Source organism: Anguilla rostrata, chromosome 4 (genome assembly GCF_018555375.3).
Source record: "Anguilla rostrata isolate EN2019 chromosome 4, ASM1855537v3, whole genome shotgun sequence".
NCBI lineage: Eukaryota > Metazoa > Chordata > Actinopteri > Anguilliformes > Anguillidae > Anguilla > Anguilla rostrata.
Genome location: NC_057936.1, coordinates 42966184 through 42981818, shown reverse-complemented (window position 1 = coordinate 42981818; position 15635 = coordinate 42966184). Strand labels below are relative to the sequence as shown.

Below are 15635 nucleotides of genomic sequence, written 5' to 3'. Positions count from 1 at the left end.
GAAGAGTAGTGGGCCTCTTGTTTTAAAGAACACTTGTTTTACATTGAACATCTTGTCTGAAGGCAGAGCTAGCTAAGCAGTTTAAATATAGTTTGGTAAATATATCTGCAATATTTATTCTATTTAGTATTCAAGCTTGCTATCCATGACAGAAAATATTCTGAGACCATTTTTGACCCAAGATCAAATTGAATTTTAATACCAAGTTACCTGAGTGACAGCGAACCTAGCATAACACTGGCTTTCTACTTGAACAAGTGGGAATATTATCATTATCTGGTTGCTAGGTCATATATACAGTTTGGGCTATTTTCTGGTTTAGTTTGAGTCTGACCCTCAAGTGTTGCCAGGAAAATGGCAGCTTTTACAGCTTTTATTTTAATTTTAGGTTTGTGACCATGGTATGAATAGTCAATGTGAGGTATTTGGATTTAAGACTTTAATGGACTTTGCTTCAGGTTGGGTCGTTCATCTTTGAATTGTGCATTAGAATCATATAGCCACACCTAGTCTTGGATTATCCTTTGCGTAATAAGTGCCTGGGTGGCAGGAAATATGACAGTGTGCCACTTTTAACTTATAAAAAACCCTGCTTGCTGGTATGTGGACACCATTCTTGTCCATAAATAATGTTGGCAGTGTAATTTTCCTAAATAACTTACATCAATTAGTACACAGCAGACATGGCTCAATGGCACGCACATCACTTTTTGTTCGGTGGTGGTGGTGGTGGGGGGGGGGGGGGGCGGTACATGCCACTACAATGGTATGCCAAAAAGGCAAAAAATGCAAAAGAATGGTAATGTATGCCGCGTCATATTGCAGAGTCCGACTTTAAAAATGTATTATCTTATTAACACTCTCATTTTCATTTTGGGTCAATCCATGCCTCTTAAAGTGTGGGGCCCCTGGGCAGCAGCCCTTGCATCCCACTGGGAGAAGCGAACCTTCCCCCCATGCAGTGAGTGATTGGGTACATCTCTCTCTTTCTGCCACCTCCCTCCAGTGTGACTAACTGCACAGTCCTGCTGCAGCTGAGTCAGCCGACAGACAACTGCATGCTCAGACAGGTGCTGCAGGAGAGTAGTCTGGACACTTCCATCCAGGCTCGTGTGCTGGGTGAAGTGGAGAGAGTGGGTATGTGTCATCTGAAGCCTGTACACTAAGGACTTTCATATGGAACAGGTATATAATCATTGGCCACTTTATTAGGTACACCTTGCTAGTACTGGGTTGTCTTCTGCTGCTGTAGCCCATCTGCTTCAAGGTTCGACGTGTTGTGCATTCAGAGATGCTCTTCTGCATACCTCGGTTGTAACAAGTGGTTATTTGAGTTACTGTTGCCTTTCTGTCAGCTCGAACCAGTCTGGCCATTCTCCTCTCACCTCTGCCATCAACAAGGCATTTTCGCCCAGAGAACTGCCGCTCACTGGATATTTTCTCTTTTTCGGACCATTCTCTGTGAACCCTAGAGATGGTTGCGCTTGAAAATCCCAGTAGATCAGCAGTTTCTGAAATACTCAAACCAGCCCAACAAACATGCCACGTTCAGAATCACTTAAATCACCTTTCTTCCCCATTCTGATGCTTGGTTTGAACTTCAGAATATCGTTTTGACCATGTCTACATGCCTAAATGCATTGAGTTGCTGCTACTAGATTGGCTGATTAGATATTTGCGTTAACGTGCAGTTGAACAGATGTACCTAATAAAGTGGCCGGTGAGTGTATAGGGCTCTCACAGAGAACAGGTACAATCATAATTTTCACCTGAACCAGATACAGCCAGGCCTCTCACCTAATTGAGGATACCATAGTGTAAGTGTGTGTGTGTTTTTCTTGTGTGTGTGTGTGTGTGCCTGCATGGTCTGATTCGCATTGCAGAGCAGAAACTGCATAATTCACTAAATGTACCTTTGTTTGCATAGAAGACCTATGCTGCTGCAGACATGACTCCCACAGCAATATATTAATACACATATAATAGCTGTGCCAAAGTAGAATTAGATTCAGACAGGACTAAGATTACTTTTCTGTGCAGGTAAGGGGTTGTGCCAGAATGGGGACACATTAACAACTGATGACGGATATGTGAGGTGCACTTCCTCTACCTCATTCTCTGAAGTCTGCTCTTCTGGAGGACCACTGACTGTGACATGGTAAGGGCCAGTGAATGTGACATGATGAGGACCAGCAACTGTGACATGGTCAGGGCCAGTAAATGTGACATAGTAAGGGTCAGTGAATGTGACATGTTAAGGGCCAGTGAATGTGACATAGTAAGGGTCAGTGAATGTGACATGGTAAGGGCCAGTGAATGTGACGTGGTAAGAGTCAGTGAATGTGACATGGTAAGGGCCTGTGAATGTGACATGGTATGGGTCAGTGAATGTGGCATGGTAAGGGCCAGTGAATGTGACATGGTACGGGTCAGTGAATGTGACATGGTAAGGGCCCGTGAATGTGACATGGTAAGGGCCAGTGAATGTGACGTGGTAAGAGTCAGTGAATGTGACATGGTAAGGGCCTGTGAATGTAACATGGTACGGGTCAGTGAATGTGACATGGTAAGGGCCAGTGAATGTGACATGGTACGGGTCAGTGAATGTGACATGGTAAGGGCCAGTGAATATGACATGGTGTGGGCCAGTGAATGTGACATGGTTATATACAGGGAACATCACATGCTTCAGTCATAATCCAGCACTATTTATCCATTTGTTGGTGAAGTACTATGATATCCCTGTGGAAATTCTGTTTATATTAAGGGCTGGCAGCATTTATCATGGAGAAATGTGTACAATTATGCCATGCACTTTTCAGATGCTGTATTTGTAACAATTTGTCCAATTGAACCAGGGCTCGAATTATGCCATCTAGTGGTAAGAGGCCACTATTGCAGCATCAGCTCCATCAGTGAGTGAGTAGCATCATAATGTTAATTTTATATATTGTGCCCAACTGACCTCTGTGCCTCCCTGCAGCACCTACATGGAGACAGCATACATTCCAATGGCGATGCATTCACCCATTAGCCAGCTCTGTAACCGTAAGTACAGGCCTCCCTCAAATGACAAGCTACTCTGTAGCTAAAGAAACGAAAGCTAAACTACTTAATGCTGTGATTCCAAAACTGTAGATTGGGAGCCACTGGTGAGGGGTTGAAGTAGGTTTGTGAAATGCATCAGGAAAAAATCTTTGGACACAAAGAATGGATAGTGAACATTGTATTTGCATGGGAGCGCACAGTCATGTCAAGATGGGACCCGGAGTTACATGGATGAATAGGGTTGTCAGGTATCTAGCTACAGTAGTTAGCAATACAGCTAGCTGCTAGTGCTAGCTAGATATTGTTAGATTTCTCACAGTGCATGCCTATATATACAATATATTTTGTGTGGAAATCAATATAGCAATGTAAGGTACATTGCCTTAACCTATGTGCATTTGGCTCTTTCAATCATATTGATTTTCACCTGTTTTGCATTAATCCAATTTATGACAAATAACATTGACATTTGTGACTAAATCAACTGATAGAAAAAGGTTTCTATAGGTATATGCTGCAAAATTAGTCCAACATTTGGCAACTTGGCTGCAGATGGGTCAGTATTTCATTATCTTCATAGTTTTTCATGAATACGCGTGCGTGTCTTTGTACTGTAGACATTTTTAAAAGTAGAGATCAAGATTTATATATTTGTTGTATATTTAGTTATTTTAATAGTCCAGTTTTGGACTCCATTGAAAATGAGCCAGCTATTGCTGGCCTAATGGGTAATCCTTGCACTCAATACTCTACAAATTGTTTCTCATTTTAGCATCTCACGTTTTACAATAGCCCTCTTTGAACTGTTTTAAGTAAGTGTATTTGTTCTATTTTGTAATTTTTATATGATGAGTGGAAATAAATAAATTAAATACATCAAATCAAATACAAAATGTTATTTTGTTATTCTTGTCCTTTAAGGACTAGAAACAAAACAGCTGCTAGGAAAGACAAGAGATTTCAGGACAGTCAATTGCCATAGCTAATTGTTGCAAATCAGGAATTCAGAGTGTGTTGTAAGTTGAAAGTCAACATTGTAAAAGAGGTGGTATTAATGTAACAAAATATATATGTATAGAAATTGAATTTTTTCATTTAGACAGTTTGTTATGTGTATTTTGACATACTTGCATTTTAATAGGTAAAGGTGCTCAGTCCTCATGAATATGCATTTATTTGCAGATCAGCTGCATTTATTCGTGGATCAGTTACATTTATTTATTTATTTTTGAGACAATAATACTCCCATAATTGGCTGCTGCAACAAGTTTCCTGACCTAACTTGCTTTGCACATTCCATGCGCAATGGTCATTAATTCCAATGGACACATCAAATTGGTAAATTTGACTGGTATTTCTACATAGCAGCTTTTGATTCCCTGTTTAGCTAAGGATTAATACAAAGATGATACATGCCACATTTTATGTTGGACTGCGGACAAGATTTTTGTTGTTTTTCAATAAATACAATATGGCAGAAGTTGGTCTGAAAAGTTGGTAATTTGGAGGAGTGGAACCTGTGTAGAAAGGTTCATGTCCCTGTGTCATTACATTACATTACATTTATTTGGCAGACGCTTTTATCCAAAGCGACGTACAAAAAGTGCATTTCATGGTCATAGACAACTGCTAAACACAGGTTCAGTAAGGTACAATACTTATTTTGTACAGCTATTTCTAGCCAAGAACACAGTTTAGTTCACACAGTGAACGCTATTCAGACCTAACCGCTGCAAAGCCAACTAGGCAGAAGAATAAGCTACAGTATTAGGACAAATACAAATTACCAAGAAGTGCTGGGATGGGTAACAAGTGGGGGGGGGGGGGGATTTAGAGTGAAATATACAGCGTGGTGGTGGTTAGTCTAGGTATAGTCTGAAGAGATGAGTCTTCAGGCCACGGCGGAAGATGAGTAGTGAAGGGGAGGTTTGGAGAGGGACGAGGAGTTCGTTCCACCACTGGGGAGCTAGGGTGGAGAAGCTCTGTGATCCCTTTGGGCGGGTGGGAGGGGTTACAAGGCGCCCTGCTGCCACAGAGCGGAGTGGTCGAGCAGGCACATAGAATCGAGTCATGTCCTGCAAGTAGATGGGGGCTGTCCTGTTGGCAGCAGTGTAGGCAAGGGTCAGGGCTTTGAACCGAATCCTGCTAGCGACCGGTAGCCAGTGGAGTGATCGCAGCAGAGGAGTGACGTGGGAGAATTTGGGAAGGTTGTAGATGAGTCGGGCAGCGGCATTCTGAATCATCTGTAGTGGCTGTATGGCACAAGCTGGCAGGCTTGCAAGGAGAGAGTTGCAGTAATCAAGGCGAGAGGTCACCGTAGCCTGGACGAGCAGCTGGGTGGAGTGCGTCATCAGGTATGGTCGAATCCTTCTGATGTTGTATAGAAGGAATCTGCAGGACCGTGATGTTGCCTTGATGTGCTCCTTGAGGTCCAGTTGGTCATCCAGGACCACCCCCAAGCTCTTGGCAGAGTGAGAGGCAGTCACTGTGGTGCGATAAACTGTGATTGAGAGCTCACGAAGTAAGGAGGTCTTGCACGGAAAGAAGAGCAGCTCAGTTTTGTTGAGGTTGAGCTTCAGATGGTGGCTGGCCATCCAGGTGGAGATGTCAGCCAGACAGGAAGAGATCTTATCATTGACCTGTGTAGCCAAGGGGGGGAAAGAAAAGAAGACTTGCGTGTCATCTGCATAACAATGATAGGAGAAGCCATGTGAATTAATAACTGAACCAAGAGATCTGGTGTATAAGGAGAACAGCAGAGGACCCAGTACAGATCCCTGCGGCACTCCTGTAACAATGGGATGAGAAGCAGAGGCAGACCCCTTCCAGGTGACCTGGTAGAACCTATCTGCAAGATAGGAAGCGAACCAAGACAGGGCAGTCCCGGTGATGCCCATCCCAGCCAAGGTGGAGAGGAGTATTTTATGGTTGACCGTGTCGAAAGCTGCAGACAGGTCAAGAAGGATCAGGATGGAAGAGAGGCGTGAGGCTCTTGAAATGGCAAGTGCCTCCATCACAGCTAGGAGTGCAGTCTCTGTTGAGTGCCCGGATCGGAAGCCAGACTGGTGAGGGTCTAGCAGGTTATTCTGATGGAGAAAAGAGGTTAGTTGTTTAAGAACTGCTCATTCAAGGGTTTTGGACAGAAAGGGTAGAAGTGATACGGGTCGATAATTCATTACATCGGAGGGGTCTGAGGTGGGTTTCTTGAGGAGTGGGGTAACACGAGCCATCTTAAAATCAGAGGGAACATGACCAGAGGAAAGAGAGGAATTAATAATGGAGGACAGATAGGGAAGGAACTCGCTGGAAATGGATTGGAGAACTGTAGATGGGATGGGGTCAAGTGGACAGGTGGTTGCACGATGAGAGGTGATGAGTTGTAGTACATCGGAATCCTCTAGCATCTCAAAGGAGGTCAGTGTGGCGAACAGATGGAATGCATCAAAGCTTGAAAATCCAGTGTCCCAGTTTAGGGGCCTTTTAGGGCGTTTTATGGCCTGTTGTGGTCAAATTTGTTGTATGGATGTGGCAGAAGAATAACAGTAATAAAACTAAAAAAACACATATTATTGTGAGCAAGGGGGTTTTCAATGGGTCTGAGGTAAACAGTGTATGTGGGAACCAAACCCTGCTCTCCCACTTCACAACGCAGCAACATTACAACATCAGCAAAAAGAGAGGTTTAGGCAGACTGCCCTGCTATAGTTTTCTATTGAGAGACATCACCCTGGTTGATAGACATGATCCCTAAAGTATGATTTTTTTAATGACCTGTGCACTTGAACATAAATAATCTGTATCATTGCTGTAAATGTCTTAGAAGGTAGTAATCAGTAATAACTCTCTGAGTAGGTCAAGTGTGTCATTGAATCAGTTTTTGAATCTACTTGCATGATGACATAATGGTTACATTACATTACATTACATTACAGGCATTTGGCAGACGCTCTTATCCAGAGCGACGTACAACAAAGTGTATATCCATAACCAGGAACAAGTATGACGAAACCCCTAGAGAGAAGTACCGGTCCAAGTACAGGGAGCAACCGCATAGTTCAACTTGGACCCTGGTGGTTAAACTGATTAACACTAACAACAAGAACGGCAACAACGCAATCTATGGAAAAATAAAAATAAATAAAAATACAAGTAGTCCTTAAGACTGGCGCATCAACTAAGTCACCTATTAAACAGCTGCCTAGTTACACCCCTAAGTTTAGTCATTTACAGGGGGGGAAGGGAGGGATGGGGAGAGGTGCAGCCTGAAGAGGTGGGTCTTCAGTCGTCGTTTGAAATTGTTCACAGTCTCAGCTGTTCTGACCTCCATAGGGAGGTCATTCCACCATTGTGGGGCCAGAACAGACAGGAGACGTGTTCTGGAAGTGCAGGTGCGAAGAGGGGGAGGTGCTAGGCGTCCTGAGGTAGCAGAACGGAGGGATCTGGCTGGCATGTAGGGTTTGAAAATCTTGTGAAGGTATGCTGGGGCTGATCCCTTGACTGCCTGGTATGCTAGAACCAATGTTTTGAATTTGATGCGAGCTATAACAGGCAGCCAGTGGAGGGTAGTGAGCAGGGGAGTTACGTGGGAGTGTCTGGGGAGGTTGAAGACCAGACGAGCCGCAGCATTCTGGATGAGCTGCAGGGGTCTGGTGGCAGATGCCGGTAGTCCAGCAATGGTTAGCATCAGAGGTGACTGATGAATATTACCATGAATCTGAAAGAAGCTTTTCTGTGTTTCAGGGAAAGAGCAGCAGTATTGTAACTGCTCAGATTTCTGCAGAGACACAGGTAGGTGTCCCAGCCAGGCAAACCACACACACCATGCCAGTCAATAAAGAAACCTGTGACATGAATATATCATTAATATATCATGGGCTGGGTTAGTTACCAGGCACATCATACTTTTTACACAGATCAATCATTATTGGAGTAAATACCCTCAAATTTAAGAAAACAGTCTGCACTTTAACCTCATATTCAAGTTCAATGTGTGGAGTACAATGCCAAAACAACACAATTTTTTATCACTGTCCCTATACTTTTTCATTTAACTGGAGAACTCTCCTCTGATGGGCTCTGGGCTGTGTGATTCTGTGTGCCCTGTAGGGGGTAAAATACATTGTGTGGCCTTGTGTGTAGGAGAAGGAGCAGTGCAGTCAAGCCCACTGCGGTCCCAATTTGTCTATACCACACTACCATGAGCACTGTAAATGCTCAAAATGTCGGTTTTCTTATTCTTTTGTTGTTTTTTTCCTTTTTCACTGGGATGATATGGTGCTGATGATATAAAGATCAATATAATTGTGCAGCACTGATGAAAAAACCCAAAAAAAGAAAAAAACTGATTAGAGCTGTCTCCATCCAGCTGTGCTGTCACCTGTCCACCTTCTCTCTGTTACAGCTATGTACTACCTGCTGGACATTAACATTCTCAGTGCAGCTATCTCAATCACAGACATCAGGAAAATGGTGAGCCATCCTGCCTGGCTGTTCCCAGAGAGATAAATATTAAAGATTTAGCGGTTGCTTCACTGTTCTAGTCTGTGGTTGGTGCCCTATAGTCTGGGATTGAACCAGTGGTGGTAGCTGGTAGCCCTGCAGAGTGATACATGATTGGCAATAGTGTCATGCAAGATTAGCGATGGTTCAGTTCGCCTGGATCTGCATCTCATTAGTCTCTACCAGCCCCTGCTGGTTAATCAGGTGCCCATGGTCAGCTTACTCAAGCTGCACGTGAAGTGTCTTTTGCCGACACAGTGCTGTGCAAAATTGGCTTGTGGGCTGCGGTGTGAAAAGAAGTGGTGACATCACTTGCTCTGGAGGAGAGTATGCTTGTCTTCACTCCTGTATTGGCTGTGGAATCTGTAGCATGAGCACAGCTGGATATGATTCTGCTTTCCAAAATGGGGAGCATTGATTTAAAGTGTGTGAAAGCGTTGTCTAGTTATTAAATGTTGTTCATCCTGTGTTTGTCTTGCTTTATGACCTTGCTGAATCCTGACCTGTCTCTCTCTTCAGGTTTCTCAGCTGAGCTCAGCACAACCTTGTAAAAGTCCTGTCACCATGTATGTATCTCTCTCTCTCCTTCACCCTCACTCTCACTCAATTCAATTTAAAGTGCTTTTTTGGCATGCCAGAATTAGCATTTCTATTGCCAAAGCATAGCAAGTGAAACATGTGAAACATCTGAAGAATGCTTGTTTTTTTCTTTAATCAAAATTCTATTCACTGCTTGTTGCTTCCAGTTGCATTCAGGAAAGAAAGAGACTTTATCGAATTCGATGGTGAAAGACAGTTTAGCTCTTTAATGTGTGGTTACAGATCTGCATGGTCTTACGAGCATCTCCAGTCTAACACAACTATCATTGAGAGATGGCACAGCTTATGTACAATCTCTAAGCAAATGGTGTCTGGCAGGATGAAAATTCACATCAATGTGATAATTCACTCCTTCCCTGGTTCCTGTCCCTGACAATCTGTGACTCTTCACATATTATAATTTCTATTCACCCAGGGTTGCTTTTCCAATGGCTCTCGGCACCAACAGCCGCTTTTCCATCATAGGGCTGACCCGTTACCAGGGCCACTCCGTGCCGTTCCGCGCTGCTCAGTACTCGTGGGAACGGTAGTTTCTGTTTCCACCGTCGGGCTGCTAAAACCAGAACTAGGAAGTATCTAGTGAGGACAGAAAGTGACATGGTGGATCAGCGACGGCGTCACGTTGTGAATGTAATATGCGCCAGTTGTTATTGTCGCTCCCCATACTGTTCCGTTTTTGTTATGTTATATTTCGTTGGCTGATGAAACGGACAAGGATTCTGTGTATTTTGGTCTGTTTTTGGTTTTTCTTTTTAGCGTATCCTCCACTCGCCATCACTGCTGCATGCACTCAAAAAACTACCAACTAACGCTTACATTACAGTCTGAAATATCCGCATTATATAATACCACTATCCTATTTAAAGTCACTCAATCCAAAAATAACGTGTATAACCGAACTATTTTGAGCAGTAATACTTACATAGCAATGATGAAATTTTATCTGTGCTCAGACAGAGACAGTAAATCAACGAGTTCAATCGAGTTCTGTTTTGCTCCAGAAAACGATGTCAGATAGGTCTATCAGCAAATATACGGCTTAGCTATGCCCAGAAGTCCTCAATAATAATAGTATTTTCCAAGAAATTACAAAAAATCATTAACAACGTTTCGTTAGGTACAGCGTCTTAATGTGAAGACGCTGAAATGATAGGATGATAAGAAAATTTTTGGTTACGCTGACCTATAAAACGCTATTCCAAAAGCAAAATTAGACATGTTATACATCGTTAGAAAGCTTATACTCTCACCTACTCTCACCATTTTTATTTATATTAGCTTCTCCACTGACCTAGCTTACGGAAGATGACGTGAAGAGACCGTATGCAGAGTCACAAAACTGACGTAATATGAAACCAATCAGTGAATACGTCATTAAGCCTGCCCACCCGAACGGTTCTGCTTCACTGAGCACGGTTGTCTAACCGTGCCGAAAATATCGTGCTGGGCACGGTTTGTAATCGTTCTGTGCCAAACTGTTTCCAGGTGGAAACACCATTGGAACCGTTCCTCTCCGTGCTCAGAACCATTCGGCCCTGCAGTGAAAAAGGAGCTTAAGTCTCGGGGGAGAGCTTGCATTTGAAAAGGGGTACTCAACAACTAGACGGACACAGGATGGGTGTGGGGACTTAAACAATTTATAACTCTGAAAACTTTAAATGAGACACATTACTAAAAAACACCAAAATCTAACACATCAGACAACAAAGAGTAGTAATAGAACAATGTGATTGTGCATATACATATGCACATACATAGTACATTTGTTTTATTGTTTGCTGTCTAATTAAAAATTTTCTCTCATTTTGCAGATGTCAAAGTTTTCACTTAATATCTGCAGTCTACCAGGTATATAAACAATGTTTTTACTCATCATATTTCAGTAGAAACAACTACAGTACATCCCATTAATAGCTACAGCACTGAAGAATGACAATAAATATATAGAATCAAAAAACAAAAAGATTTAGAAAAGCGTGCTACTTATTGACAATAATTATCAGTACATTCTGCATATTAATGTTCACACCCACAAATACATGAACAGGGTGAACAAAATTGTAGTGTGTGCTCTTAAATAATTGGCTTTCATCAATATACTCTGGACCAAATATGCCTACAACAGAAAATTACTGCACATAGCTTCTTGGATTCTTAGAAATAGTGATCATGCTCAATGCATGCTCATGCTCAAAGTAGAGTTTAGAGTCTTGGGTTTGAATCAGTGGTTCTCAAACTTGCTCCCAGGGTACCACTGTGTATGCTGGTTTTTGTTCCAACCACAACTGCATTAATTAACAAGCTGTTCATTTTTCTTAATTATGCATTTTTTTATCCTCTTAATTTACATTAGGTCAGACATATCTAAGCATTCTATGAATAATAAAAGTCCCATATTCACATGGTGCCGTATTGCAAATGATTACATAAAGCGAGGTAAAAAAAATGTGAAAAATGAGGTGAATCAAAAGGCTCCAAATTGGTGCATGTGTGGACACATGGTTACAAACACGAACCATTTGGTAGATAATGAAGTATTTAATGACAAAGCAAGAAAAAGCATGTCAAACCTGCATTGTGTTCATAAGTTAAAAGGAAGAACATTTGTCCAGCAACCTAATTAGGAGCCTATTGATTAACCTCAGTCTTTAATTTTATCAGTCAAAAATGTGTTACCTTTTTATGTAATTGTGAAAATGGGACTTTTGGGAATGCAATTGGGGTTGGAATAAAAACCAGCAAACATAGTGGTACCCCGGGACCGAGCCTGAGAATCACTGGGGTAGATAGTTTACATGGTATAATACTGGGAAAAATTAAAGAAGAAGCAATTAATGCTAACCATAAACCAGGGCTATTAAATTGTTGACCTAAAATATATGCACTTCCGTACAAATTCCTCCCGGGATGATAGTAAAGATGTTGCGCAGTGTTTTCATTGTGTACTGTGTATCTGCAGGGGGCTCATCTGGAATGCCATGGGACGGACTCTCGGTAAGACTGGGGGAGGCTTTGCACTCTGGTGTCTACATGCAAAACAGGCCACCGGGAATACAAAGTACATACAGAGCCTGGGTTGGCAACTGGGAAAAATCTGGCTCCGCAGCAATATTGTGTGGCCTGTGAAATCCCCCCCTCCCCCCAATTACCCTGGACAAAGCTATATTTCAGCCTAGGGTTAAATGATAGAAGTGAGATCAGATTTTTTAAATTAATTAAATTTGCAAAAAAAATAAATAAATAAGTACATAGGTCTGCATAGGACTTGGGTTGAAAGTCTGGTCTGGTAAAATCAATGTGCACAGTGAGTGCTTCCAGCCCAAATTCTTTTAGCTCAGTAGTATTCATCGGACCTTAAATTAAATTACATCCTGAGTCTGCAGTACGATAACCATACCATAGTTGGCTGCCAAGTTATTTTGTAATACAATGCTTCTTTCGTTAGCATGTTAATACATGAACTGTGTCATAGTGCAGTTTAGGCAAAGGAATGAACTGTTTTAAGTTTTAGCTGGTTTTATCTTTGTGTGTTCGTTGCTTTGTATTCATGAAATCATGAAAAATGAACCATCAGAACTGTGTATGTTTAGCTAACGTTAGGTGATTCTTTAATAAAACTAAACAACCTAAGTTCATGGGAGGCCATCTTGAACATTATCACCTGAAATCACCTTGAAAAACATGTAGCTAAATCAACTGTCAAAATTTTTTTATTTTATTTAAAGCAAAACAGTAGCATTAACCAACATCTGCATTTGCCCATAAGTTTTGATGAATTAGCTCAATGTAGTGAACTATTTAAAAGTAGTTTTGTTTCGTTTGTACTTTAGTTCGCTTTAGTAGCTGTGCTGTATTATAACTACACTGAACAAAAATATAAATGCAACACTTATCAATGTAGAAGATTTTATTGAGTTCAAAGGTAATAAATGTAAATCAGTCAACTTAAATTGATTCATTAAGCACTTATCTATTGATTTAATGTGATTGGGGATACAGATATGCATTTGTTAGTCACAGATTCCCCAAAAAAAGAAGATACCATGAAATGAACAGAATACCGATCAGTATCTTGAGTATCAGTATCAATGCACTTGAGTTCTGGATATGCCTGCCCATACCAACACCCCACCACCACGAGCCAGTCTGTTCACAATGTTGACATCAGCAAACCGCTCACCCACCCGACGCCATACATGCTGCCTGCCATCTGCCCTGTACAGCTGAAACCGTGATTCATCAGTGAAGAGGACCATTCTCCAGCTTGCCAGTGGCCATCGAAGGTGAGCTCTTGCCTACTCACGTCAATTGTGATGCCGAACTGCAGACAAATCAAGACCCCAGTGAGGACATCGAGCACGCAGATGAGCTTTCCTGAGGCGATTTCTGACAGTTTGTGCAGAAATTATACGGTTGTGTAAACCAACTGTTTCAGTAGCTGTCCGTGTGGCTGGCCTCAGACGATCCTGCAGGTGAAGAAGTCGGATGTTGCGGTCCTGGGCTGGCGTGGTTACACGTGGTCATCGGTTGTGAGGCCTGTTGGACAAACTTCCAAAATCTCTGAAACAGTCCTGGAGGCAGTTTATGGAGGAGCACCCATTACTCTGCCAACAGCTCTACAGGACATTCCTGCAGTCAGCATGCCAATTGCATGATCTCTTAACTCTTGAGGCATCTGTGACATGGTGTTGAACAACAAAAAAACTCATAAGGAACACCTGTGTGGTGATCATGGTTTTTAATCAGCATCTTGATATGCCACACCTGTGCAAGAGATGGATTATCTTGACAAATGAAAAATGCTAGCTATCAGTGATATAAACAAATTTGTAGGCAAAATTTGAGAGAAATAAGATCTTTGTGCACATAGAACAAAGGTATTATTTAAACGCATTAAAAATGGCTGAAAAAATGAAAGTGTTGTGTTTATATTTTTGTTCAGTATACTTCCAGTGTTGAGTAATTGGTAGCTAAGTTAACTAAATTTTCAGAGTAGTTTCCCTGGCAGCCTAAGTAGCATATTCTCCAGAATCCCCACCAATCAAGGAACAGAGTTTTAATGATTAGCCAACAGATATTGCTGATTGTATCAGATTGAATTAATTTTCTTATTTAGACCTGCTGCTAAGCTATGTGAACAACATTTTATTTGCAATTTGTAGTGTTGATAGTGATAGGCTTTTTAAGTGAGTGGCCATGTTCTGGCAACTGATAACTTGGAAAAAACAGTTGTGCAAACTTAGTTGCCAACCCCTAATATAGAGAGACCTGGATGTGTTCAACCATGTATGCATGTGTGTTTCTTTGTTTATCTTTACCTATTCTGACCTGTATCTCTTTTGTATGCCCCCCTTCCTCCAGCCTATATAGCTGCAGGGTGGTTCTGAAACTATCTCAGCCAGTGGAGATGTGTTTGGCCAGTGAAGTTATGTTATATCTGCTCAAAGACAGTAATGACATTCGCTTCAATGGCACCATTACAAGAGCAGGTAAGCTCTACGGAAGCAAATCCAGGATTGGGTTCCATGTGGCAGTGTGGAGCAGTTGTCAGTCAGGAGCAGTGGCCAGAGCAGCTGAGGGCAGCAGTATGTGTGTGTGTTAATTGTAATTTTGTTTTGTGTTTTCTCAGCAATATGTGGCTGGCCCTCAGGACCTATGGATGATCTTCTGAACTCCACCTTCACCTGGGTCTCTGCAAACCTCAATGCTTCTCAGATCTGTGATAGTCTTAATCCTGTTATCTTCTCCTGGTCAGTACTGCTCTGCCCTCAACACCAGCACTTACTACTGTTCACACAGACCACATTATACCTCCACAGTAAATACTGTTCAGATAGGCCACAGAATACTGTTCATGGACTGCTGTCTGCTGTTTAAGAAGAACAACAGAATCAGAACCTCCATGGTGATCATCTAGACGTTCTTGTTAAGAACATTTAAAGAAATAAATGAGGGGGATTTGTATATGGTTTGAAAGATGGACACCCTACAGACTGTAACAGTTAAACCAGCAAGTGTATTTAGTTAATTAGCTCATTTGGCCAGTGTAATTGGTTACAGCAAAAACCTGCATAATACAACAGCTCTGCACGAATTGGCCACCTCATGGCTGTAACAAAAACAAGTAATACAGGGGACTAAATGACCTGTTCTTGTCATGAAATATTACGTTTTTATGTTACTAGCCCACTAACTACTGTTTGCTTGGATGTATAATTACTGTTAATGCGGACCACTAAATACTGTTCACATTGTCTTTCACCACTGATCACATAGACCATTGAGTATTGCTCATATACCTGTAACTCATGAAATACTGTTCCCATACAACTTCAGCAGAGTTCATATCGACATTCAGCTCTGTACATATTCAACAAACATATGATTTACGTGTTGTAGATCTAAAAGTCAAACTGTTTAATAGGTTTTGTACATGAGAATAATCTCTATTCATTGTTGAGTTGTTTCTATTAATAATTGGCATGTCC

At 41.7% G+C, this 15635-nt stretch overlaps 1 protein-coding gene across 5 annotated transcripts in view; it reads left to right on the top strand.

The window, feature by feature from the left end:
• adgrg2a (adhesion G protein-coupled receptor G2a) overlaps positions 1 to 15635 on the top strand; it is a 115643-nt gene that overhangs the window by 60806 nt on the left and 39202 nt on the right. For all 5 annotated transcript variants that reach the window (XR_010329759.1, XR_010329760.1, XM_064334067.1 and 2 more), the window contains 10 exons: positions 1007 to 1137; positions 2041 to 2158; positions 2984 to 3048; positions 7789 to 7836; positions 8450 to 8517; positions 9067 to 9113; positions 10959 to 10995; positions 12107 to 12141; positions 14509 to 14636; positions 14777 to 14897. Coding sequence is in view for 3 of the 5 variants with exons in the window: in XM_064334067.1 (XP_064190137.1) it covers positions 1007 to 1137; positions 2041 to 2158; positions 2984 to 3048; positions 7789 to 7836; positions 8450 to 8517; positions 9067 to 9113; positions 10959 to 10995; positions 12107 to 12141; positions 14509 to 14636; positions 14777 to 14897 (798 nt within the window). In the remaining 2 variants the exon portion in view is untranslated. The remainder of the gene's footprint in view (positions 1 to 1006; positions 1138 to 2040; positions 2159 to 2983; positions 3049 to 7788; positions 7837 to 8449; positions 8518 to 9066; positions 9114 to 10958; positions 10996 to 12106; positions 12142 to 14508; positions 14637 to 14776; positions 14898 to 15635) is intronic.